The sequence below is a fragment of the Barbus barbus genome (genome assembly GCF_936440315.1).
Source record: "Barbus barbus genome assembly, chromosome: 17".
In the NCBI taxonomy this organism is placed as follows: domain Eukaryota; kingdom Metazoa; phylum Chordata; class Actinopteri; order Cypriniformes; family Cyprinidae; genus Barbus; species Barbus barbus.
This window is the reverse complement of record NC_136745.1, coordinates 24,780,826-24,807,652: the sequence shown is the minus strand read 5'-3', so window position 1 is coordinate 24,807,652 and position 26,827 is coordinate 24,780,826. Positions and strand designations below refer to the sequence as shown.

At 39.5% G+C, this 26,827-nt stretch overlaps 2 protein-coding genes across 4 annotated transcripts in view; one reads left to right on the top strand and one right to left on the bottom strand.

Moving 5' to 3' along the window:
* Nucleotides 1–24,884, top strand: part of LOC306883644 (large ribosomal subunit protein uL11m-like) — a 29,933-nt gene extending 5,049 nt beyond the window's left edge. The window contains exons 3-7 of one of the 2 annotated variants that reach the window (XM_079439004.1): nucleotides 17,232–17,327; nucleotides 22,569–22,662; nucleotides 23,148–23,307; nucleotides 23,401–23,444; nucleotides 24,666–24,878. In XM_079439004.1, the coding sequence (XP_079295130.1) occupies nucleotides 17,232–17,327; nucleotides 22,569–22,662; nucleotides 23,148–23,307; nucleotides 23,401–23,444; nucleotides 24,666–24,718 (447 nt within the window). In that variant the 3' untranslated portion in view covers nucleotides 24,719–24,878. Of the gene's footprint in view, nucleotides 1–17,231; nucleotides 17,328–22,568; nucleotides 22,663–23,147; nucleotides 23,308–23,400; nucleotides 23,445–24,665 lie in introns of both variants that reach the window. The other variant, XM_079439003.1, reaches the window with a different exon arrangement.
* Nucleotides 4,170–9,388, bottom strand: LOC306883643 (transmembrane protein 121-like). Of its 2 annotated transcripts, none has more exons than XM_079439001.1 (2): nucleotides 8,380–9,388; nucleotides 4,170–5,584 (listed from the first exon to the last, which is right to left on the bottom strand). In XM_079439001.1, the coding sequence occupies exons 1-2, from the start codon at nucleotides 8,427–8,429 to the stop codon at nucleotides 4,537–4,539; spliced, it is 1,098 nt and encodes a 365-aa protein (XP_079295127.1). In that variant the 5' UTR covers nucleotides 8,430–9,388; the 3' UTR covers nucleotides 4,170–4,536. The 2 variants fall into 2 exon arrangements, with proteins under 2 accessions (XP_079295127.1, XP_079295128.1); XM_079439002.1 differs by having other exon boundaries at nucleotides 8,813–9,388.
* Nucleotides 24,885–26,827: the final 1,943 nt, after the last annotated feature.

Here is a 26,827-nt window from a genome sequence, read left to right as displayed (position 1 = left end):
ACTCATAAACTCAGTCGTTTGCTTTTACAGCCTTACTGTGTTTATATCACGTACTTGTAAACTATTCTAACTCAAATATTCAGGGAAAATAATTTTTTAATTAAGACTTAAGACAAAATTAATAATTCATAAGTTGAGTTGTGTACATTTGTGAAGATTATCATGATGAACAAAGCAGGTTATAATTATAAACTTTAGTTGGTTATTTTCTGGAATAATCTTATGGGTTAGCCTACAAAAAAAAATATATATATATATTTTTTTTTTACTTTTGAAATCCTGAAATTAAATTTACAGAAAATAAAAGTGTCTGGCCTTTTAATATTGTTGCTTATGATGGTGGTCTTTGGAGTTAAAAAGACTTGAACCACTGCTCTAATGGTTAGGAAAGTAGCGAGAGCATAATGCTATGTTACAAGCATGTCTGCTGTCGCTGCTCAACAGCTTTGACCATTTCAAGTTGTCTTCTGAAGGAGTTGAATGTTCAGAAACAAAATCTGTTTTCATATATTACAGCCTTTAAAGGTTTTGTGTTTTTCTCCACTATAGGGACTTTCTTGGGAAACTGTTTAGCCAAATGTTGACACGGGCTTACCTCTGCTCTCATATGTAAAGCACATTCATAACTAACAAGCTAATTACAGCTGTAATGATGTCATTACAGTCCCTTGCCCATCGTGATGATAATAAATGAGACACATTTTCTTCTGCCAGTGCAAGTCAACCTGGCCTCCTGAGTGTGCTTTCCTGCTGAAGAAAGCTGTTGTGAACTAAATATGAGGTGTAATGAGCATCAGTCAAGCAGAGCAGCACCATATGTCAGTTAAACACGTGCAGTCGAGTGTTTGTGCATGTCTACCCGTGCTCTTGTCAGCTCTGTTTGAGCTCTGCTTTGCCTTTGTGCCTGTGCTGCCATCTTTGGCTCAACTTTTATGTGTATTAAACTGTAAATAAATTGCAGCCAGCAGGCCTTCAGTTTACAGCTCTGGCCCTTTAATCTTCCCACTTTCTCCTTCCTTCGTTTTTTCTCTCGTCTGCCTAACCATCCCTGACAGGGTAAGCGCATAGAGGTAGGCAGCCTGTCGGCCGGGGGGCAAATTTAAACAAACGAGAGAAATAAAAGAGGGAGCTCCGGAGGAGAGGGGGGAAACTGACAGCTTCTGTGGAGGAGAGTAATTACAGTCCAGAGAGAAATTAACTCAGCCGGATGGAGGAGAGAAACAGAGGACAGAATAAAAGAGGGGCGTATAAGAAAACAGTTCAAGTTGTTGCGTGCCCAGTTAGTCTAGGGTTAGGGGAACACGTAACAGAATAAAAAGGTGATGTGTGGAGGCAGTAAGGTTCAATTCCCAACCCCGGTGCTTTAACAAAGGTAAACAATCAACTCAATATCAAGTTATTTTATTTTAAAGTTCATGTTGAAACTTCAAGAGGGGGCAAGGCCAAAATAACAAACATAAAACCTCTAACTATTAGCGAGAAACTAACTAAGCTAAAACAAAGAAAAGGAAACAAAAATACAATAACAATACACTAACCCCCTAACCAGCATAAACAGGAGAAAATCAAGATACAAAGAAAATGGCACCCACCTCTCCACTAACATATTCCCCATAAATTAACAAACTTCATAAATAACAAACAATAACAAAAGAAAATACGAACAGATAATAACTTCCAAACCAAACTCCTTGCCGTAGGCCTCGAGAGTGTTAACACAATAATACCACAAAGAAATCAATCAACAAAATATTAAACAAAACAACTAATAAAGCTTGTTGGGTTGAAAATAGAAGCCTCACAACGCAGCCTCCACACACACCCTGCGCAGTGCAATGGTGCAGCTTAAATCCTCACAGTTTCCCCTCCTCCTGCAATCACATCAGATCACCAATCATTGGAATCAGGTGGCAGCCATTACCTCCTGCTTATGGGAAGGGGGAGAGGGAGAGAGAGAGAGAAAAACAAAACAAAATACGTCCTTGGACGTAACAAAGTGTTTTGTGCATTATCGAGACCAGGCAGACTAACATCCTGCTTTTTCAGTGAGGTAAATGGGTGAATCACTGAAACATGTCCACATTGCATTTCACCCCTAAAAATCAAAAGAAAATCTATATATTTGTGAACCATTACAGGATTTTGCACTGAGACATTTTTTTCATGTCAACAGTGGAATAATTTAGCTAAGAATTATCATCATGTGTTATTGACTCACACTTTTTACTCTTATTTTCATTAAATGTGAATGTGATGTGATGTGAAGTGACATTCAGCCAAGTATGGTGACCCATACTCGGAATTCGTGCTCTGCATTTAACCCATCCAACGTGCACACACACAGCAATGAACACACACACACCGTGAACACACACCCGGAGCAGTGGGCAGCCATTTATGCTGCAGCGCCCGGGGAGCGGTTGGGGGTTCGGTGCCTTGCTCAAGGGGACCTCAGTCGTGGTATTGAGGGTGGAGAGAGCGCTGGACATTCACTCCCCCCACCTACAATTCCTGCCGGCCGGAGACTCGAACCCGCAACCTTCGGATTACAAGTCCGACTCTCTAACCATTAGGCCACGACTTCCCCTAACTAATTACTAAGTCTATATAGATATATAAATGATGTTCTTTTGAAATTTCTGTTCTAAGAATCCTGATAAAAATGCATCACAGTTTCCACCAAAATATTAAGCTTTATTAAATATTAATATTAAAACTGATTTCAACATGGATAATAATAGCAAATGTTTCTTGAGCAGCAAATCAGGATATTTTCAATGATTCTCACAGGAATAAATTACGTATTAAATTACATTTCAAATATAAATATTAACAGAAAATAATATTTAACAATGTTGCTGGTTTTACTGTATTTTTTAACAAATAAATGAACCTTTGGTGACCATAGCCCCCCCCCGCATTTTAATTGAACAGAGAGAGAGAGAGAGAGATGAAAGGCTGAGAAATAGCATTCTGGTCTGCTTCATGTGTCTGATATACCTCTGAAGCTAAATCAGCTGCATGTGGAACTGCATTCTGTAATTCAATTAATTTATAGCTAGGCTTATTTTTAGCATTTGTCATGCAAGTTTGTCCGCTTTTATGTTCGGTAAATATTCCATGTAAATCATGAATGAAGTGCGGTAAGCTCTTAGCTCTTTGAAAAATTAGTCCCATTTCAATTAATATGAGTAATAATGGTTTATCAGAGCAGGGGTGGGGGGATTGTAGAGGCTGCTGATGGAGAGTGAATAATACCCAACCCCCCTACCGTAATATGCACCAGGATTCATTCTCTATCACCACATCAGAAAGTGTGTGTCTCTCTAACATCATACTCTGGCACATACAGATCTGTCATTGGTAACCACAATGGAGAAGACGCTGCATGCTGTGGCAACGTTTAAAGGTGGAGATTAATGAGCCATCACTGTCCATTCTGTGTACAGATGCCTGAAGCTGCCCATACAGGGGTCTAAAAGTCTGATACAACATTGAGAAACTGGGATTCAAACTATAATTTGAATCTAAATAATAAACAAAGTTTCAGGATTTTGAAATACTAGTGACATGTGAAATCTTTGTACAGATGGATATATACTTTTGCTTCCAATTATCCAAAAGAGCATTTGTGCTTTATTCTGTGCTGGTTTTACACAAACGAGTTTATGCAGCTGGAGTCCTGCTGTCATTAAAGCCAAAGAGGGATAGTACAAATACGTAAAGATTAATGTAATTTCTAAAGGCAATTTTGGCCTGGAAGTTCTGTGCTGATAATATATTTAGTAATGAACTTAAGTATAAAAGTGCAAAATAGAAGCATTTTTTACTTCTAGTCTTAGGCTTTTGGACCTCACTGTATGTAATTGTGGGTAAAGTTTCACAATTGAAAGTGATTGACGGATACGTTCGTTACTGTGTTTACTCAACCATGAAATGCCCATTTAGTCAATGGAGGAATGGATTAATTTGTTTGTGAGGACCAACCATAAATATTGTGAATTTTTTTTTTTTTTTTAAATGAAGTTCCATCCCATATCATTTTTGAAATGTTGTCATTAGGTTTGACAGGTCTGCACAGATTTACTTTAGAGATGCTTCTGTCTCACATGTGAGACCAACATATTATGGGTCTGGCTGAGACCTGGTAACAATGGTGGAGGCAGGTGTCTATGAAACATTTTTATTACAGAGTTGAATTTTAACAGTGGTCATGCTTCACAGTACATGGTTTAATTCAAGTCCTTGATGAACACCAAAACGAACAAGAGTAACAATATTAATTGTTGCTCTTTTAAGAAGGCACTTAATTAAAACAGCTCCCCCCCTCTGCCTCATTATCATTTTTGTCTGGGAGCTTCACACCACAGCAGGCTGCTCGTGTTTGGCTTTACAAATCATCAGCTGTACAAACTACAAAGTGTGCTAATACGATGAGTTATCTCTGCTAATCTTGCCAAAAGCACAGAGACTCCAGGGATAGTTATGAGCCTACAAATTCCAGTTGTTGGCAGTTTCAGGGCTCTTTCATGACCTCTAGAGCTCGTGAGAAATGTAGGCCGGTCCCAAAGAGGTCTCTGTGGCATCTAAGCTGACGTGAGATAGCGAGTGGCTGTGTCCGTGAGTGCGTGAGAGTGTGTGGTAGCGCGTAGAGGTTGGCACTGGAGACGTGCACTCTTGCTCCTGCTCCGTGGCTTGCTCCGATGCCGCCCCTCGAGTCTGGTTTCCAGTTCCTGTGGCGACTACTGCACCCTGCATCCCTCCGCTGCCCTTTCTGTGCCTTTCCCAGGCGGAGCTCAACTTTACCGCAAGAGCCAGCAGGTTTTTCCCCAGGAACACCGTGGACACCCGTGGGTCCCTGTACCACAGCATCCCGACCCCTCTGGGCACGAGCGTGAACAGGTTAATGGTCACGAGGCTGAGCCACGGATAGATGGCCTCCTTCCGAGCCGCTTGGAGCCCAGGCAGAGCAGTGGCACCCAGCTCCGTGAGCGACACGCATGGCAGCAACAGCAACAGCACGTAACAGTAAAAGAACACTATACCCTCAACCCAAAGAGGAACCCCCACGCTTCCCTGCACCTCCCACAGCCCGGCTTGCAGATCCAACACATCGAGCAAGTCAACCACCACCCACAGAAGCCGGCTGCGCACCTCCTGCTTCCTTCGGAGTGGAGTCATGTAATCGGCTCCTGTCAGGATGAGAAACAGCGAGGGCAGGCACACCGAAAGTAAAAGAGTCAGAGTCTTGCGGGCGAGAGGATCTGGGGGTCGTCTCTCCTGTCTGTAGTTCTGGCACACAAAGAAAAGCTTCAGCTGCAGCAGCGAGAGGAAAAGAAACCAGAGAGCGTTGGCAAAGCCCCGGCGGGGAGAGCGAGCCTCCGAAATCACACCAGCGGAAACAAAGCGCAGCGCCAGCAGGAAACACAGGTCACCCAGCGCGACGGCAACACATGGCCATACTGCAGGACGGTCTCCGCCTCGAGGTCCCAGCATGCTCTGCTCCAGCAGGTAGAGGTCGACCACGGCCATCGTGCTCACTGTCACCAGAGTAGACACGCACACCTGGGGCGAGGGCAACATGCTTGAGGAAGAAGGAGAAACAAGGACATAGTCAGACTCTGATGACTCATTAAGAAAAGAGACGAGGATGGTTGTAGAGGTTATATCCTGATAAGGACATGGCCTGCATGATTATGTGCTATTACTAGGCTGGAATGTACAGAGAAAAGTGCAATTTCAGAGTAAATTGGCCTTATATCTTCAAAGCCTTGTACGTATTACTATTTATGGCCTTCTAGTCCATTTTTATGGACTGAGCAAATTGCATGATTTTCTGCAATGTGCAGGTCAACAATAGACTATTCATGCTTTCCCTTGAAGCAGCTTCATTGTTTGTCAATGTTTAAATGGGAGAGCTTTTCTTTTTCTGCCTTAATATCAAAGGTAGTTGCTGAATGTCTGTACCGAAGGTCTTGACAAATGTAGTTTGCAATCCTTACAAAGCCGGTGACATTGACTGGATTAGCAAGATGAGGTTTGTAGCAGTACTGAGTATAAGCATTTGCTTGTTTTAGACGGAGTGTTAGGGTGGTCAGGATCTTTTTTTCATCACTTCCAAAACAAGTGTTCCAACAACAACATCTTTCTGCTTCCAATCTAATTTATTTTTCCCAGTTGATGCCTGAAATATAATCGAGCATGCCAGAATCTCTCTTTCTTTCTTTGTGTCTTTCTAAATATGATTTTTCAACTCGTGAAAATTTCAATTCCTTCATCTTTTCAAGTGTCACAGGTTTTCTGCATAGTATAGCACTTATGTCAACCCGTGTTCCCTTATTAATTAATTATATTGAAGGGAACCCAGACACACTTTCAAAGCCTCCTTTCCTCGTGGCTTGCCTTTTGTGCTGGTTTTCTGTCACATATTGCAGTATTTAATTGTCTTTGGTTTCTGTATGAAGTATGACTTGATCAAGTCTGATTCTCTGGCTCCTTTTACAAAATGAAGCTTCTGAGTGCATTGGGCCACCTGCAAAATGATGACGCTCAATCTCGATACTGTCTGAGAGGTGTTGTCATAACGCTGCATACTGATGTTGATTTTATTCATGTTTCCTCAGGCCATATTTCAGCAACGGACAGTGTAAAACTGTGGTATTGATTAATGTAGAGAAATGATTGTGGACTTTATGGTGAAATCGAATGCAGGCCTTCTCAGCCGGATGAACTCAATGGCTGGTGCACTATTGCCGTCTGACCATTTGTGTCTGATGTATATGTCAACACCTCAGATTGATGGCTTTTTAACTATAAAATCATTACTGTTGTGGATCTACAGGTGTCAACAGGGTTTAAGAAACAGGTTTGCAACATTTTATTTTATTGGATTTTTTAGTTTAGATGTGAAAACTACACAAAAAGAATAGTTCACCCAAAAATGGATGATATGAGGGAGAGTAAATTATGACAATTGTCATTTTTGACAATAAGGTGTGGATACATAGGGAGAAAGTGTTAAAAGGTGAGGTGAAATGGAAATTGAATTGGGTGAGAGAGGGACGGTGAGAGCATGATGGCGATTTATTCCCTTGGCTTTTTACAGACCTATAAAGTGTTACGGTATGATGGTAATAGTTCATAAATAAGCTGAGGGAAATGAAGAAGGATAGAGTGACGAGTATAACACAAAAAGCGCAGGCAACATGCTTTGGGAAAAAGGAGATGTTATGTTGGAGAATTGTTGATGAGAATGGAAATGGTAAAATATTCATAGCTTGGGAACTGTAGAAATTAAACGCATTAATAGGAAGTGTGGAAGAAATGAAGGGAGTATGTTGGTAAATGACCTAGAATGATTAATCTTCTGTGAGCTCTGTGGAATGAAAAGGGAGTGTGCGTCACTAATATCTGATTTAGACTGTAGACTTTATATTTGTCTCTGTTACTGATTTTCTGCTTTGGAATTCAATCGAATCCAATAATCTCAGACTATGAGTGTTGAACTCGAGCCACATCATCCTGAAGAAAAATGCTTCTGCATAGGACACATTTCTTTTTCAATCAGAAAAATTATAGAAGTTATTTCAAAATAAAAAAGAATAGAAACCCAGAAGGCTTGCCTGTAGGTGCAGAGCTTATCTTTTGACTCCACTGTCAGCCTATAATTCATCAGGTTATCAAGTCACTTGGAAGATACTGTGTTGTTTTCTCCAGGCACATCCATAATAACCAGTCAGTGCATCCTTAAGCATAAGTGATGGCTTAAGGCTGCTGGTTACAGTGCATAATTTTATGCAATTTTGCTGTACAAATGTGTTCTTTGATTTGCACTTGTATTTAATAAGTCAACGAAAGATGTGCCTTGAATAGTATTTAGATGTGCAGGCACTAATGCATCTTATATTCAGTATGCATTTGCTTTGAATGCTGCAATCTAACAAAAAATTCTCCATATTTATTATCAGACACTTAAGTAACTAGCTATGTCTATATTGGTTATCTGAATCTCAGTTGTTTTAAAAGGATATAGTTCACCAAAAATAAGTCATTTTGAAGAATATTGGTAACCAAACCAATAAAAAAAGAGACTTTTCTCAAAATACCTTTTTTATGTTCCACAGATGAAAAAAAAAAGGTCATACAGGTTTGGAATGACATGAGGGGGAATAAATGATGACAGAATTTTAAACTATGCCTGCAGTGTTTTAGAGGATAAGAAGTAATGTAATTAAGTAATGTATGACAGTGTGAGGAGAAATGTAAAAGCTTCTCCTAATTAACACTCTAAAGTGACGGTCATTATTACTGGGTTAAATATAGGTGATAAATATTGTAAATGTTTAATTGCTGTGTGCAAGTGCCCATAATCACTTCTACCTCTCATTCTTGGAGATGCTCTCTGCTGGACTCATGCCACATGCCCTCATTTACGAGTAAACAGCTGAAAATGTCCATCGGTAATGTGCCATCGAACCATTCCCACACAGAGAAGATCATCTGTACAGTGAGAGCATCAGTGTTCGTGAATAAATGGCATCATCTGTCTTGATGCTTGTAAGTGTCGTGCTGCTGCCACTGCAGGACATGTGTGATCAGACCTGTACCACTTCAATATATCACCATATTGCGACAGGTGTCAATGCATTGGGATCTAGCCATCTGTATTGCCAGGTGTCAATCTCGCCATCGAGCTCAACAGTGAAACATTTGCACTTTCAGACTTGAAGGCTGCATGAATAATTGAATATCAAGTTGCAAGAGAGCTGAACTTCATGTAAGCAGGATTAGATGAAGTAGAGAGTGTATTTACCCCACAGCATGAAGACTTCACACAGCAGTCTCAATCTAGTGACCAGTGCAACCCTGCAGGCATCAAGACGATATTATCTGAATCCAGTGATAAAACTGTACAGCGAAAATAATCCAGAGAAGTCAGCCACGCCGAGCTCAAAGACTACATTGTCCATAATATAAACCCTGGCGTGCAGTTTATTCTGGCGAATTAGTGATGAAGATGCGAGCCTTTCTGTCTCCTGACTTTCTTTGTCGCAAAATCCTTATATAATCGGCATGGGGTTTATTCCGTTATCTCGACTCGAGCTCCAGCAGGATCCTTCGCGGTCCATCCAGACTCTCAGGCGGCTGCGATGGAGCTTTTTTGGGGGTCTGAGGAGTAGAAGTCCCTCAGAAGTGCGCTAGAAACGTCTTATCCGCTAAATCAGTAACGGAAGCCGCTTTTCTCGGAGTATCTCGATGTCTTCTAATTACTTCACTAACGAAAAGAGCGAAAGAACGCGCCGCGAGACAGTTTATGATTGCAGTGTGTCATTTGTAGGCAGCTGACGTGCACTTGTACCCCTCCCTCCGCTCGCTCGCGCTCTCTCTCACTCTACCGCTTAGTTGCTTCTCTCTAAGCCTCTCGGATTTCACTTCAGATAGCAGGCGGGGATATTTGAATGGCCTCGTGCATATTGCATGGGAGTCACCATCCGGAAGGGTCCGCGCTACTAATTACTGCTGCTAGTGCAATCATTGCAATGATAATTACATTGTTCCAGGCTGGAAAAAAACAACACCCCCGATGTCCCTGCTGTTAGTGACGAATGATTGTGTGCTGTGATGAACTAGAAGGTCCTTTCAGATTGGTTATCTGTCATTTAACAAACACTTTTTTTTTTTTATTTTTATTTTTTATCTAGAATAACTAATTGCAAGGATGGTCCCCCTGGGTCAATTGCCTGACTGAAGACGGATGACTGCATTGCATAGATTACTAATGCAGTCTTTGTATTATAAGCATATCTTTAAAGGTGCACTCAGTATTTTTTTTTTTTTCTGTATGTAAATTTTCTTTTTAAGGGGGATTAAAATCATGTACTGGCACATCAGCGCCCTAATAAAAGCAGATTTGAATTTTTTTTTGGAAACAGGTCACCTATACTTACATGCCTGTAATGTAGGTAATACAAAAAAGATCTGCACATTCTCCCTTTATTTAGAAAAAGTTAAAAGTGGCAACCTTCGTCAGGCAAAAGTGTTATAGGTATTGTAGGTAGGCAATTCCAATTTAGTCCTTTAAATTAAGCAATATGTTATCGCTAACCCAACTGAAATGTTAATATGTCTCACATTTTGATAATAATCACTGACAATCAATGCTTATGCTTTAAGATCAAAACATATTTGTCAGTATCTTTTGTGTCTTTATGGATGCAATTAATGCTCCAACCACCCACGCCTAGAAACTTTTTTGCAAATTTTGGAGCCAATTATGAACCTATTTGTACCCGGAAGAGAGGCTGAATCATTTGGACCAGAAAGCAACAAGATTTTCTATAAATCTACCAATTCCTATGAGCCAGGCAATCGTAATTCTTGAAATATCATACACTAAACATGACATCCCAGATAAGACATTTGTTGGAAATAATGAATACTTCAGGGAGCTGAAAACAATATGAAATGCTGAAGAAACAAGCAAGCTGTGAACATCAGCCCTATCTGATTTTACACACACTGGTCCCCTTGAAAAAATGTACACATCGGTCCATTTTAAATACGTAGAATGAGGATGAAAAGTTGAGACAGAAACGTAATATTAATGAGTTTGAGGTAGGAACTGTTCTTGCATGATCAGATCAGAGCACCAGTGTGACAGGAGATTGAGCTGAATCTCATTATCTGTTAAATTTCTCCCACAACTGCTCTGACAGGCCGGGTTCCGTTCTCTTTGTGGCCAATGTGAAATCAAAGGTTACTTCTCTTGTATTTTTTCTTTACAATGTTCACCTCATTTATTCATGGTGAGGGGTCATCTTGGAGTTTTAATCAGCCAGATGGGAAAGAAAGGCATAGAGAAGGCAAAGTCAGCTTTCTTGTCACAGTCGTCTATGCGCACCACTGGTTTCCAGAAATTTTCCATTCCTTGCCTTCAATATTTTTTTCGCCTTGCTTAGCTCCACCCACTACTCCATTCTCCCTCTCAATCTCTATCGCCATCTCGCTCGCTCGCTCTCTCTCTCTCTCTCTCTCTCTCCCCTTCAGTCCCCATGAGGCTGAAGTGGTTGAAGGTCACTCTGATCTGGCTAGCTTTCAGCACGGAGGGAGTGAGAACGGCAGAGAAAATGAGACAACAAGAGTCCAGCAGTGCACAGTCAACACTTTCGCCCCCATAAAGTTGGTAAAGATTTTTTTTTTTTTTTTTTAAAGCCGTTTGGAAATGTTACGAGCCTGATTGGTGCCCCAGGTGTACACTGGCAGAAGCTTGTCCCAAGACATTCCTCACTGCATCCATCTGCTACACATTAGAGCTCTTAGCTGACACCACACATGCTCTATCCACAGCGAAACAATCTGTCTTACAGACTAGAAGATTCTCCCAATGAGCGCACAGTTTGATATACTGTTTTTGATCATAAATCGGCACCTTAAAGTCCTCCTTTTATTTCCTTAACTTAAAATATTTATAAATCTTACTATTAAAACCAACCCTGGCTCAACTGATAATGATACTCAGTTAATTATCAGTCTTCCTGATTAACCAACTGCGATGTTGCAGAGCTCCGATAAGATAAGACATCCTCTGATGCGATGTAATTCTCTGAAGAGTGGGTCTGAGGAATTGGGCTCTTTACTTTAATAACATACGTTTAATGAAATCTTTTCACACTCGCTGATTTCCATCAGACGTTAGACATCGGCACAGATACGGCTCCCTCAGAGCATTTATTGTCCTTTTTAACTTTTTCAATGCCGCGGAGCCTCATGCTGTGTCTCAGACCTTCACCCTGCATTTTAATATCTGTAAATAAATCTGTTTGTTCTGCTGTAATAAACCGATTTCAAGGCAGCACGCCTCGTATTCAAGGACACGGTGAGACTGCATCCTCATCTAGAGGAGCAACATGTTATTTTCTTCCAACTGAAGTAGGTATAGCTATCAATATTGGCTGTAAAAATGCATCATAAAATGGACCCAAAAATAATGTGTCCCCAGTGGCACGTCTTGCCCTGTGGCATTCGCTTTGAACGCATTAATCATCACTGTTTGTACTTTAAAAAAAAAAAAAAAAAAGTCATGTGTTTTTAGATGTGTTTGAGGTTACAGGGGAATTTGGGATGATCAAAGATAAAGCCATTAGCCATTCTGACAAACTTTTATGTTAGGATTCCACAATATCTGATGCAAACATTCTGTGATCGCCTGTGGATCATTAATCTTCTTTGCACCCAAAAGCAGGACCCTTCCCAGTAGAAGGCCTTGCCCATTTCTCTCCTGAGGTCTGCATGTCGGGCTGGACTGGTTGGAGGGTATGAGGCTAATCAGCTGTATGACACCCTTATAGGGAAGAATGTAATAAAACGGGAAGAGTTCAGCACATTAAATTAGGGAAGGGGAACCGGAGTCATTAATTAGAGTGTCTTACACTGCAGAGTTTAATTAACCCCTCTTCTACACCCCCAATCTCACCCCCATCTTTCAGGACTCTGGCGTGGGCAATGAATTGCCCGTCCTTGGGTGCCAGGGGCAATTAATCCTGCCTGCTGCCCCGAGGCCACGTCCCCTGTCATGCTTGTGTACACACGCCCTTTTTTGCACTTCTGTTTCACTCACTGTTACATATCAGTGCGCACGAGGCAGGAGCATGCGGTGCCGTGTCCTCTAAATCCCACACTAAGAGAGCCCTCTGAAAGAAACTGTAGTTATGCTCTCCCACTTCTTTATCTCACTATGTACCCTTTATAGCCTTTTGTTTCTTACTGTCTGTATTGTAGAAGCATAGAAAATTCATTCATCATTCTGTCATCCCATGTTGTTCCGAACCTGTATGACTTTCTTTTCTTTCATCAAACACAAAAGGAAAATTTATGAGTAAAATGTTGTTCTATTAGTAGCACAGAGATATTGGATGACTACATGAGACTTAGAATATAACACCATACAGGCCACTTTAATACAGTGTTGTTATTGTTAACTAAAACTATAAAATGTTTTTTATTTTTTTTGTAAATTGAAAAAAGCTGAAAAAAATGTACAAACATTAGATGAAGTACTTTAGAAAAACTTTCAAAAAATTAATAATGTTGCTTTGGCTACTAACTATAATGAAACAAGCTGGAACTACTAAAAATTACTAAAAATTTTATATAAAAAATGAAGGCTAAATGGAAATATTAAAAACTGATTAATACTGATGAAATCAGACATTTAAAAAAATGACAAGCACAAAATTACTTAAGCATAAAGCAAATTGAAATGAAAACAAAATATATAAATAAAAGCTAATTAAAAATATAAATAATAATATAATAAATACTACATTAGTATATAAATAATACTAAAATAACACTGCTTTAATGACTTTTATGGGTTTTTTTTAAAACCTTGGAACCTTTAGCTCCTTTTCATTGTAATTCCAGGAAAACTTCTCAGTTTGTGTTTTGCAGATTTTGCAAAAGTTACACAAGTTTAGACCAGCATTAGAGTGAATGAAGCATACATAACCAATTAAATGTTTTGTTTTAGTGCACTATCCTTTTAAGTGCCTCATTTTGCTGTAATTAATTTTTTTATATATAGCAATTCCCATCACTGAAGTCTTTTGTCCAGCATCTGCTGTCCTCTTAACTGACCCATGCAATGTTCTTTTCCTTTCTTATGCGAACTGTTAACAATTTTAATTTGCTTAATTTCTTATTCATGCATTTAATTACGCAGGTTTTCACTTAGTTGGAAGTCACACTGTCCTCTAATGCCATCTCCTCAGAGGCTTTGCTGTAAAGTGATTGAACCACTTGAACCCACAACCATGCTCCTTTTCCTTTTGCTTCTCTTTAATGGAATGAGCTCGCAGCCCTCACACAGGCATTCTTTATTCATGCGGGTCCCCTATGGCCTCTCCATACATCAGCACTCTGAAGCCTTTCACCCGCTTTGTCAAAAGGACCTCCTGAATTGTTAGTATTGATCTTCATTATTGCTCTCATAGGGGACATGACTCGAACGAAACACTGTTCTTCTCTGTCCTCACAGGAAATATGCACACGTGTGTGCAACACTTATGTGTGCCCCTCAATCTGTTACTTCAGCCGCCTTAAACAACTCTTACTTTCTGAGCCTGTTCTCACTCTTTTTTTGTCATTCATCCATGTTAGCAGCCATCTCGTTAAAAAGAATTGCTGAAGCTGAACGCTTACGTTATAATAACGAAACAAATGCAAAGCGGGAGAACCGATGAAAGGAATGAATAAAGGAGGAGATGTTTTGTGAATCACAAACACAATTCGGATGCAGATGCCATGCACAACATATATTAGATGAAGGGGTTTTTAGTCTGCTTATTAAATTATTCCCCCTGTTAGAGAGTTGTTTTTCCCTAGAACATATTTCATAACAAATTGATCTATAAGCATGATTATTTCAAAAGCATTCGTGACTGGTTATCTTCTCACACAATTCACCCAGGATTTTTCTTCCATCGGAACCTTCACCGTGAATGGCTGCTTTATCATAGAGGATATTCATATGATAAACACTTTTAATATTCATCTGCGATAATAAATAACATGCGGTGTCCAAAGTTGGTAGCACGCCTCCATCAGGGTGATGTACTGCAGCCATTTTGTTCTTCCCAGCCCTGCTTTTTTCAAACGCATTTGAGGAAATAGGAGGTTTAATTGGACTGCTTGACTTCTGGATGATTAGATCTTGGTTTTAGAGAGCTAGACTGGCAATTTGGCCTGCGCTCGAAAGTGAATGTATCTGCCATTAAAGGCACAACGTCTTGGTTATCTGGAGCTTATTTCGTAAAGATTGACAGAGTAATATTCATCTTCAAGCCTTGTCTTTTCAACCAACGACAGATTCCCATTTTTATAATGGCCACACTTATGATATTAAAAGCACGAAGCGCAATTACTATGGTTTCTTCCATTGTACCTGTCTTTGTTTGGCACGGTTTGAATGTCTTGTGCGTCTGATGTCGGTACACCGCTATAACCTTTCATCCTTGTTGCCTGCCTGCTTCCCCCCCAATCGTCAGACGACCGCTTCCTCACAGATCTGTCCACATCTCACAGAGTGGCTTTGCTTGAACTTCTTTCAGACCAAAAACAACAACTTTAAAGGGAGTTATAAAGTAGCGGGTGGAAAAAACGAAGTAGAAGCGATGTGGAATCGCAGCCCAAGGGTTTTTGAGGCTCTCTTAACAACCTCGGTTTAATATTAATCTATATTTAATTAGGAATCACCCGCCGCCTTTCTTGTTTACTTAGATCTGTTGTTCTCGCTCAAGTCAGAGCTCGGGGAGATGCTAGTGGGTTGACATGGGATTACTATTAATAAGCAAGTCAGGAGGGAGATGGGCTGCTTGCCATCCGGGGCTTTTGTTTTCCATTTCATTAGTGTTGAAAATGTTTTGATTATTATGCAACGTACTGGATGTCTGAACAGTAATACCTCTGGATTTGAAGGGAAATATTTGCTGTTCTCACATGACAGTGTTTGCTTTAACTGTTCTGAAAAGATTGCATCAGTATTTAAAAGTTAGTCTCAAACATCAATGGTGCTTTGAAGGAAGTTCTTTACAAATTTATTTGCGCCAAAAGGTGCTGTTTATCTTGGCCCGTATATCACATAAAGGATGTATCTTTGACTTTGCCAAGAAGTCTGTTATATTTTGGAGTTTATTTTGGCCAAGAACCGCCTACTCGCAGGAAAGGCCTGACAGGCCTATTTAAAGCAACTAAGCTCGGTTCATTTTGTGTTAACATGCTGTTCAGGGAAGTTTGTTTATCTGAAATGCATAACAGTTTATGCAAAATTTTGAATTCCATTTCAGTTAATCCCATCTTACTAACTTAGCTTAGTTAAAAATTCCATTTATATAAATTTCTAATGATTTCTGAATGCCACAAAACCCTGGTTGATCCCTCGAAAAAAAGTAAAATAATTGCTCATCAGCCTGTGATCATGTATACAGAAATGTTAGTGAAATACACTACTGCTTTGGGGTCAGTAAGTTTTTTAAAAGACATTAATACTTCTTTAAACAACAAAAATGCATGAAATTGATCCGAAGTGATAGTAAAGATATTTATAAAGTTTAAGACATTTATTTATTTTTTATTCCAAATGCTGTTTTTGAACTTTCCATTCATCAGATAATCCTGAGAACGTCTTGAGCACTAAATCGGCATATTAGAATAATTTCTGATGGATCACGTGACACTGAAGACTGGAGTAATGATGCTGAAAATTCAGCTTTGCATCACAGGAATACATTACATTTCAAAATAGCAATTATTATAATATTTTACAATATTACTTTTTACTGTATTTACATCAAATTCGCATGAAAGATGTCTTTAAATTACATGACCCCAAATGCAGGAACAATAGTGTATGTTAAGACTTGGAAATAAGAATGTATGTCCATCTAATAGTAATTAGTACATATTATTTCACAGACATAACTCTGAAACGTCCGCTAATACAATGCTCCATATTTATATATTTGCTAGTAGATGATTCAAAGATCTGATGCCACTCATTTTCTAGTTCTTTGCATTTGTCCGTGCAATATGCATCAAACGGTCAGTGGGTGAACTGAAGGTGATCTGTGAGTGTGGTGTTTAATTGAAACTGCATTAGCAGCCCTTTCCCAATAGTTCCGACTGTTAAATAAATCTCTGTAACATCTACCACTGGATGAAACAATTGTTCCAGTCACAATGGATCCTTCAAGTGCAAGGAAAACTTTTACAACTGTAATAAGATTACAGATTAGAAGCCGCCTCCGCAGTCAACCCACAGAAAACACTCATGCTCTGGTGAAGCCGCACAGGAGAAATGGCAGCCAATGTTGACTTAATGTCAGCTATACATTTAGCTTTCTGCCTGGCAAGGGCCAGGAAAGAGAATCTAATTTATCTGGAGTCTCAGAGGCATGATGACTGCCATATTCTGACATACACACACACATATACTCACACCCTTGGGTAAATAGCCTTCCACTAGCCTCTCTCGTTCGCTTTCTCACTCACTCACGCAGGCATCCAAGCATGCCGAGGCATTCACAGTGCACCAATGAGTTATCGAATGATTGACACCATGCAGCCACTCTAAATGGCTATTGGTATTCATCAAAAGAATGCCACAGTGAATAAAGGGCTAAAATGTGTGTGGGTCTAAACCTTTCTGAATGTTTTTCCTATGCCTTCTTTTCCAGAAAGGAATTCCCATCGGGGCCTTCTGCAAAGACTTCAATGAGAAAACCAAAGAGCTCAAAGAAGGCATTCCTCTTCCCATCAAGATCAACGTGAAGGTAATGTAACCACTCATTAGGAGTACTGTTTTCACGTCAACACCACTTTACCAATCAGTCACAGATGTGAAGTCTGGAGGGCCTCATAATACACCTTATTGCTTTCAATCAATCTTGCTCTTGTTTCTTTTGCCGCTTGTTTTCTCATTTTATGAGTCCCTGGAAGTGCTTGTTTACATTCGCATCCCAGGCGCATTAGCAAACAGCATTAGATGCGTCTCGAATGCCAAAGCGCGGATTAGGCCTTCTTCTGACATTATGATCAAATGAAGGTATTGAGCGAAGTGGATTAAACCGAAGAACAGAGATTTCCCGATCTGAGCGTGACTCGTAAATGAGGAATAGTCATTGATGCGGTGTATGTAATGTTCATCTGGCCTAGGTTTATCTCACCGCTCACCTTCTCAGCACGTTTATTATAATGTTTTTGTCAAGGACTCACTTTTGTGCTTGGAGTTGGAGTACATTTACAAGCTTTGCTTTCAAGTTTCTTGGAGAAATGGGGCTGTTTGATGGATCCCTCAATTGTGTGCATTAGCAGCTTTTTCCCTGACACCTTTTAGTCTTTGTTTCTCTCGTACGTACGATCGTTCTGTCTCTTCTAATCGAGTCTCTCCCATTTTTCATCCGCCGTCTGTAACAAAATGAGAGGTCTAGCATTTTCTCCTCATATTCTCAGTCTTTTAAATAAAGATAGATTGAGGGCTGTTAGTAATGCTTGCCGAGTCGACGACAGAGCGCGGGGCATTTGAGCAAAGGCCCATTATGAAGGTTGTGAGAAATGGCTTTTTATTATGGAGGGGTCATTGCTCACAAATTTTAAAGTGGCACGACTGCGTGAAATGAGAGTTCTCATTACAGGTCTCCATCTCTTTTACATTACCGAACTGTTGAAAAGCTCTCGTGTGATTTCAATTGGAAGTCCCAGTTTCGATAACCCTCTGTCTGTATGCAAAATGGGGTGATGCTGTGGCGGTTCAGATGGCGGTGCAGACATTGTGAGGAAATTATATGGCCACATTATGCTCGGGCACTGCCACCCAATCCAGTCTGGGGTGTTTTAATGTCTCTGGCTCATGTCTAATGCTCGGTCTCAGTCAGAACCCAAACACATTATCTTTTCTTCTGAGCCGATTAAGCGAATATCCGTGGTCCAGTTCTGCCACAGTTTGAATTCAGAGACTTCTGTTGCATAAAGTAGAACTAGACATCTTCAGCAACCATGTCACCTTCATCTAGCACATCCCTTTGTGTTGTCCTGTCAGTCGTGGTTGCCCGAGGGTGGGGATTGTCAGCCTTTGTTGTTGGCACTCCTCTGCAGGTACATCAGCTCTCGTTCCAGGACCAGATGCAAGATGTTTTCTGAGGGAGAGGAAACCGTGCGCCTCATGCTGTTGTCATTCATCATTTGTTCTTTGAATACACATGCAACAGCTCACTGTGATTTTTGACTTCTTGACTTGATCGTTTCTCATGTTTTTTTATAATAATAATAATAAATAACCACATTTTTACATATTCTGAAGTCTGTGAGTTGTGCTCATCTCTATGCAAAATTTGCTTATGCAGTGTCAAGATGTGGTGGTTGGTTGTCCCTCGTTACCAATGTTGTTTCAAAAATACTATTATAGAATTTATTAAAATGTAAAAAAAAAATCAGCATTTAATTTAATTAAAAAACAATTTATATATATATATATTTTAGTTTTAGTTCTTGTAATTGTAATATTTCAGCCTACACTTGTTTTTAATTTTTGTGTAAGCCTATAGGCTACAATTTAAGTTTTGTGTAACTTTCTTACAGTTTCAAATCTAATCAGCTTTTTAGTTAATGAAAAGGTTTTACTTTTAGTTAACAATCGCAACATACCTTTTATAAATTTTTATTTGCATGTCTGATTGCTTAGATATGTAATAGCACAACTCTTCTTTATCAGCTGTCCGATTTAATTCTACAATTTACATAAATCTTGTAAATCTTTAATAAATACATTTCTAGGACTGTCACGATTCCTCGATTCAATTAGAGTAGGCTACTGTGTCCTACAAGTGTCTAAATGTATGAGCAATAGTATTGATGCTTGAACACCACTATTTTTAGTCAGTTAGTTAGTGCCTTTTTCACCCAACCCAAAGGCGCTTTGTAGTGCATAACAAACGTGCATAAAGAAATACAAGAGCTATGGAGTACAAAGTAAATTAAAAAGAATGGTGATCAAAGAGAGGAAGAACTGTGTATACTTTTTTTTGCAGTATTTATGAGACTCTTAAAGGAACAGGTCACCCCAAAAATAAAAATGGTCATCATTTACTAACCCTCATGTGGTTCCAATCTTGTGTGATTTTCTTTATTTTGTATGAAAAACAACATTGTGAGTATTTGTCAGAAATCCTCAAAAATGTAAGTATATGATGACCAAGCTACAAAAAGGAAAAAGGGCAAAATAATAAGAGTCAATATAATTCGTGTACTGCAGGCCATTGCATAGAATAGAGAAGTTTGTACATCCAGCTGTAAATACTGTCTTTATGTTCCACAAAAGATAAAGGCAGTCATGTTTCAAAGGACATGAATGATGACAGAATGTTTATTTATTGGCTGAACTATCCTTTCAAGACATCTGGAATATAAAACTCCATTGCCAAACAAAAGGAAAAATAGTTTTTATGATTCATTCTTGGAGTCCTACAGGCAGATTAGGCCCTAAAGCTAGCGTCCTCTCACTATACTGATGAGCATTTGACAGGGATTGAAGATTAGCCTGTGCTACGTGATCTTTAGCTCCAGGGGGTGTAGAGAATATTCTGGTTGAGTTTGCAGCACAATGCTTGCTTTAGGCTTGAGCCGGATGGCTGCAATGCATTTTAGCCAGGCTGTCTCCCCAAGTCAGACTGCCTGTGAAGTCCCAGTTGTCCCATTAAGCTGTCTGCTGCGCACTCATTGTTTTTGAGCCTCTCTATGCAGACTAATCCCTGCCTTAAAGCTTTGGTTTCGGCAGGCCTGACTGTCGAGGGTGTGTGCCGGAGGAACGGAGGGTGTGGATGTGTGTGTCTGGCTTCACTCGACTCCACTCTGAGTTTATGAGAGGCTGTCAGAGTCTATGGATGCCAGTGAGGTTCTGTCAGGCTCCAGAGACTCTGTTGGATGATATAGGATTTTAGCTCCTCTCGCTCTCGAAGAGGATAGTGTTAGTGATACCACCCGCTATGTGCGATGAGACTGATAGACAGAGCAATAGCTTAACACCCACAAATCCAAAAACGAAAATAACCTTCTGTTCCCGCAGTCTCGACAGATAATAGTCAAAAACAAACTCAACTTGCAATCCATAATGTTGCAGATTTACCTGCAGTACATGAGGGTTTTCTCAGATATTGTAAGCTTTATTTATCATTTGTTATGTAGATTTGATATGATTTTATGACACTGACATTTTACTTCATTTAGATCCTATTCACACAACATGGGTTTAATTCACATTTTCTCTTTTTCTTTTGTTGGCAAGCAAAGCTTTTTTGTGTGTGTGTGTGTGTATGTGTGTATGTGTGTATGTGCTTATTGTGAGAACACCTTTTTTTTCTTTCTTTTTTTTGAGTGGGCAACAGTTGCAGTCCTGGTTCACTTGGTGCCTTAGGCATGATAAGACAACTAAATAAAAAACTACTTTTTAAGGAACTTCTATTGGTTCTTAAAAAACAAACCAAGCAAAATTGACCAGTGATCACCAAGCATTTTAGTTTTATGGAAAAGAACACGCTTTTCTCTGGAAATTTAATTTATTTGTCTTTTTTATATATATATATATATATATATATATATATATATATATATATATATATATATATATATATATATATATATATAAATCATTTCTAATTTATTTGTCTTATTTATATCATTTTTACACATCTTATAATTTATTAATTATCATATTTTTGGATATTTAATCCATATATGAATGCATGTAAACCTTTATGTAAATATGAAGTGCTAAAGTCATTTTGATCATTCATTTTGTATTATTAAGTAAAAAGGCTAGATGGGGAATTTAAGCAAAGTTTAATGGCAATTTAAAGCAAATAATTTGTTGACTGTTTTAAACTAGAACAAGACATTTGTGTCAGCATTTTAGACAAACATCCGTAGATCTCTAAAGAAATACTTTTATTTAGCAAGAAAACATTAAACTGATCAAAAGTGACAGTAAAGACATTTATAATGTTACAAAGATTTCAAATAAATGCTGATCTTTTGAATGTTCTGTTCATCAAAGAATCCTGAAAAATACATCACAGTTTCTACAGAAATATTAAGCAGCAATGTGTTCAACATTGATTATAATAAGAAACATTATTAATAGCTGAGCACTAATAATAACTGATAATGATTCAGCAGCAAATCAACATAGAAGGATGTCGGAAGGGTCAAGTGACACTGAAGACTGGAGTAATGGCTGCTGAAAATTCATCTTTGCCATCAGAGGAATAAATTACATTTTAAAATATTGTGGCGGGAGGAGCCAACGACAGACACAGTGGGCGTGGCGTCAAGCCTCGGAGAGGTTTTTATTAAACAATATATTAAAATAAAGTGTCCAAAGGGGGAAAAGTGTCCAAAATAAACAGGGATCTGGTGTCCTCGTCGTGCTGCGGGGCTGTGCAGGAGGGCAGTGTTCAGGAGGGAAGGGTCCAGGGAAGGGGCGGAGTCCGGTGGCCGCACGCGCTCCCCTCTCGGGGCCGGGAGCGAGTGGCGGCGGCGTCTCTTGCGCGGCTTCGTCCATCTTCGGGCATCCCGGCGCTTCTGGGGGATTCGGCGGCCCGGCATCCTGGCCCGTCAGCCGCCTAACGGGTGCGGCAGTCCTCCTCGACGCTCCCTTCCTGGACCCACGAGGACACCAGCGTGCATGCACGGGGGAGAGACCGGTCTCCCGAGGAGAGGCGCGCTCGGCGTTTAAACGGCGGCGGTGATGAGGCTCTATTCACGTCAGGTGCGCCTCATCACACGCCGCCAGCCCTGGCTGTTTCAGCGCCCCTCCTCTCTCACACACCCACTCCCGTCGGGAGCCTGGTGAAGGGCGGCGAATATGGGACGGGGTGGTGATGATAGACAGGGGGGAGGCAGCCGACTCGTCACAATATATTCAAATAGAACATAGTCCCACAAACGACCTGAGGGACCTGGGTTAGTTTGAATGGGTGTGATGTTTCTGACTGAGCTTACCCCTCTTTTCTTTCCTCCAGTCGGACAGGACGTATGACCTGAAAATTGGGCAGCCCACTGTGTCTTATTTCTTGAAACAGGCCGCCGGCATTGATAAAGGAGCCGGAAAGACTGGTAAGCAAGACCTATTACAGCCAGGGCGACTGTGGCCATACATCCTTCCTTCCTTCCATCTCTCAGCAGTCTATTTGTATATCTCGCCACCGCCTTATGTTTCAGTAATGGACAGACTTCCCCCTGCAGGGTGTTTTGGTTCAGATTGAATTTTTTGACTGATGATATATTGATGATGAGCTGCACTGGTGGAGAGCTGTGCAATTACTAAGGGGAACGCTGCTGTGAAGGTGGCAAGTTAAAAAAAAAGAGAATTATGGATTTGCTTCATTTTCATAGGTTTCACTCCACCTCAATTATTCTTCCTTATGCGCCCACTCTTTCCCCTTCCCCTCTCTTTCCATTTCCTCTCCTCTCCCCTTCACTCCATCTCCACTTCCATTTTTCTCAATCACGACCAACCACACCTCCTGCTGGTTTCTCTTTCTGTGCTACTGTGTTTCATCACCCCTCTCTTTCCCATCCCGCCTTGTTCCTCCACTCAGGGCATGAGATCGCAGGTATGGTGACGCTGAGGGCCGTATATGAGATTGCACAGGTCAAATCACAGGATGACAGCTTTAAGCTGCGAGACATCTCTATGCAGAATGTTGTCAAGAGCATCATCGGTTCAGCCAGGTCCCTCGGCATCAAAGTCGTCAATGAGTGAGAGTCCTTTAAACTTCATTCTGCTGCATTCTTCACAATATACAATACAATGTTTGCATACTTTCATTCTTGCCATTTTTCACAATGTAGAACATTAGCAAAGTCTTCAAAGCTACAGAATAACAGAAATAAAGGTACAAGAATTATGTAATAGCCAAAAATGTAGAGTATAATAAGAATTAATCATCGTATTAATCAAGGATGCATTAAATTGATTATTAATCAGTATAATTATATTATTTAATTAAGTATTAATATACCAGCATTGCTAATAATAAGATGTTTCTTGAGCACATTAAATAATCAGCATATTGATTTCTGAAGGACATGTGACACTGAAATCTAGCTTTAACAATACAGGAATAAATGATATTTTAAAATATATTAAAATAGTAAACCGTTATTTTAATTTGTAACAATATTCCACAATATTTACTGTATTTTTGATTAAATAAATGCAGCCTGGGTGAGACTTCTCTCAAAAACATTAAATATCTTGCCATTTCCAGACTTTTCAATGGTAGTATATCTCTTTAAAAAAAATCTAATTGAAATATTAGTTTTATTAAGAAATGCATTCGTAGGCATGATTTATATTAAAAACTATTTTCAAGCATTTACGCTTGCTTTTGTGTTTTCTGCATGTCTGGTCTCCACTGTGAGTTTTAAACATCCATCTTTTCCTTGTATAAATATTGCAGGCATCCCACCACCTAGTAAAGACCTTAATAAGAGATGTGAATAAATAATGGCTGAATAAATCAAGTCTTACTTCACACGCTCGCCAATGACTTCAGTTCTCCTGCTCATTTGGAATTTTATGCCATTTCTCACTGTTGTGAATTGCGCTTGATCTGCAGCCTTTTAAAAATGAATCCTAAAATTCATGTTTTGTATAATTAATGCCTTAATAACGCTGATAAATTGTAAGGGATGCTGCTATCTTATGTATTGAGACGATTCAGTAGAGGAGTGTTTGCTTGACAGCTACCAGAGCCTTTTCTATATCCTCAGTCTCTGCGACATCAAATGTCATTGAGCCATTGAAATTTGGCAACATTTAGACAGGCAAAAAAGCAGCCTGTTCTGTTAGCAGAGTCTTGTCTTTTCTTAAACCGAACCTCTTTAATAAATGAATCATGTCACTGAGGCATAAATGCCCAGACCCATCATTTGTGCATGAGGGAAGAGCAATGCTCGCCTTGCATTTCAATCGATTGCTAGAAATGTTTGAAATTCTAATGTAATGTAGATGTATCTGTTGATATGCCTCTAATCTCCGTCTTCTCTGTCTGTTCCTTCTTCGGCCACTCTCATGATGCTCCCCCTCTCCTCTCCTGTCATCCCTCTGTCAGCCTGTCACCAGAAGAGTACAGGGAGTTTCTCCGAGAGCGTGAGGAGAGACTGAAGGCAGAAGCCGAGGCAGCAGCCGCTGAAGCAGCAGCAGCAGTAAAGAAGAAATGAAGAGCTGCTGTGTGCTAGAGTTGTTTATCAATACAACCCCCCCCCCCCCCCCCCCCCGTTCACATGGATGTGTTTTTCTAATAAAATGCTGCTCATTTGCATCCAAATGTATTGAAGTGTATTTTTTTTCCTCAGTATCTCCCATTGTCGATTCTATCCTGCCTCCTGATTTCTCTCTACCTCCCCCACTTTCTCTTTTCTTTTCTCTGCCTCCTACAACCTTTTTTAGGCCTCTGAGCCACTTTCACCTACTCTTTCTCAAACATCCATTGGCTTACCCATCTCTCCTAACTATCTCTGGGTAATAATACATGGGGTTTTTTATAGCTGCTGAGTCTTCTGACATCTTTGCTGAAGTAGATTGCCCTTTGGCAACACTGTGACAAAAGTTGATATGCACTGACAAATAAGGATATTTTTAACACTATATATTCAGTATATAGCTTTGGGGTTCTATAGATTTGGGTTCTTTCAAGATTTATTTTTATAATAAACAAGGTCTGTGGTAAATATAGATTGACAAATTACACACACCCATACTGAAAACATGATTTTTCTTTAAGCAGTTATGTTTCTTTTTAAAAACATATGTTTGTAATAAGTAACTACATAAGACTGATTGGGGTGTGAGTGTGTGCAGTTTGCCACACACCTTATTTTATTCAGGGATTGAAAAACCCCTTAATAAAAACCCATAGGAAAAATCTCAAGGGAACCCAAGACGAATTAGTCTTCTGGGTTTTGACGTCATGGCTGCAGCACTTTTATTTGCATACATTAAAAGCTGTTGCTTTCCTGCAACCTTTACCTGCATATATACACTCTACTCACATAAAGCGATATGTTATGTAGCATATATCAATCGCTCGATTGCTTGTATTGTTGCAAAATGTAAACTATATTAATGCCCAGCTGTTATAGAAAAGGTATAAAGATTTTAAAGGAATAGCCATTGGAGCCTCTGCAGTGAGTGGGTGCCGTCAGAAAGAGAATCCAAACAGCTGATAAAAACATCACAATAATTCACTAGTAATCTATATCTTGTTAAGCGAAAAGCTGCTTGTTTGTAAGAAACAAATCCATCAAGGCATGTTAACCATCGCATCTGGTCAACAAAGGAGTCCATAATCCATAATAATGCTTCCATCAGTGAAAAAGTCTGTCCCTTGTCGTCTCGCATCAAAATCCACCAACATATTTGTTTACAACTTTTTTCACTTGTAAACGGTGCTTGAGCTGTCCATATTTCTCTCCTGATTCAGATGAGACAACCTTTTCCCTAAAGAAATCAATATTATGGCTGATTGATTTGTATTTTAATCAGAAACAATGGTTAAAAATGTCTTGATGGATTTGTTTCTTACAAACAGCTTTTTGCTGCACAAGACATATGTGACCCTGGACCACAAAACCAGTCATATGTTTGTAGCAATAGCCAAACATGCATTGTATGGGTCAAAATTATAGATTTTTCTTTTATGCCAAAAATCATTATTATATTAAGTAAAGATCACGTTCCATGAAGATATTTTGTAAACTTCATATCGTATATATATATATATATATATATATATATATCAAAACTTAATCTTTAATTAGTAATATGCACTACTAAGAACTTCATTTGGACAACTTTAAAGGCAATTTTCTTAATACTTAGATTTTTTTTTGCACCCTCAGTTTTCAGATGTTCAAATAATAGTTGTATCTCTGCCAAATATTGTCCTATCCTTGCAAACCATAAATCAATGGAAAGTTTAAATATTTCAGATGATGTATAAATATCAACTTAAAAAAAAAAAAACCTTATGACTGGTTTTGTGGTCCAGAGTCACATATATTGATGGACTGGAGTCGTGGATTACTTGTGGATTATTGTTATTTTTATCAGCTGTTTGGACTCTCATTCTGACGGCACCCATTCACTGCAGAGGAACCATTTGTAAAGTGATGCTAAATTTCTCCAGATCTGTTCAGATGAAGAAACAAACTCATCTACATCTTGGATGGCCTGAGAGTGAGTAAAATGTTAAGCAAAAAAAAAAAAAAAAAT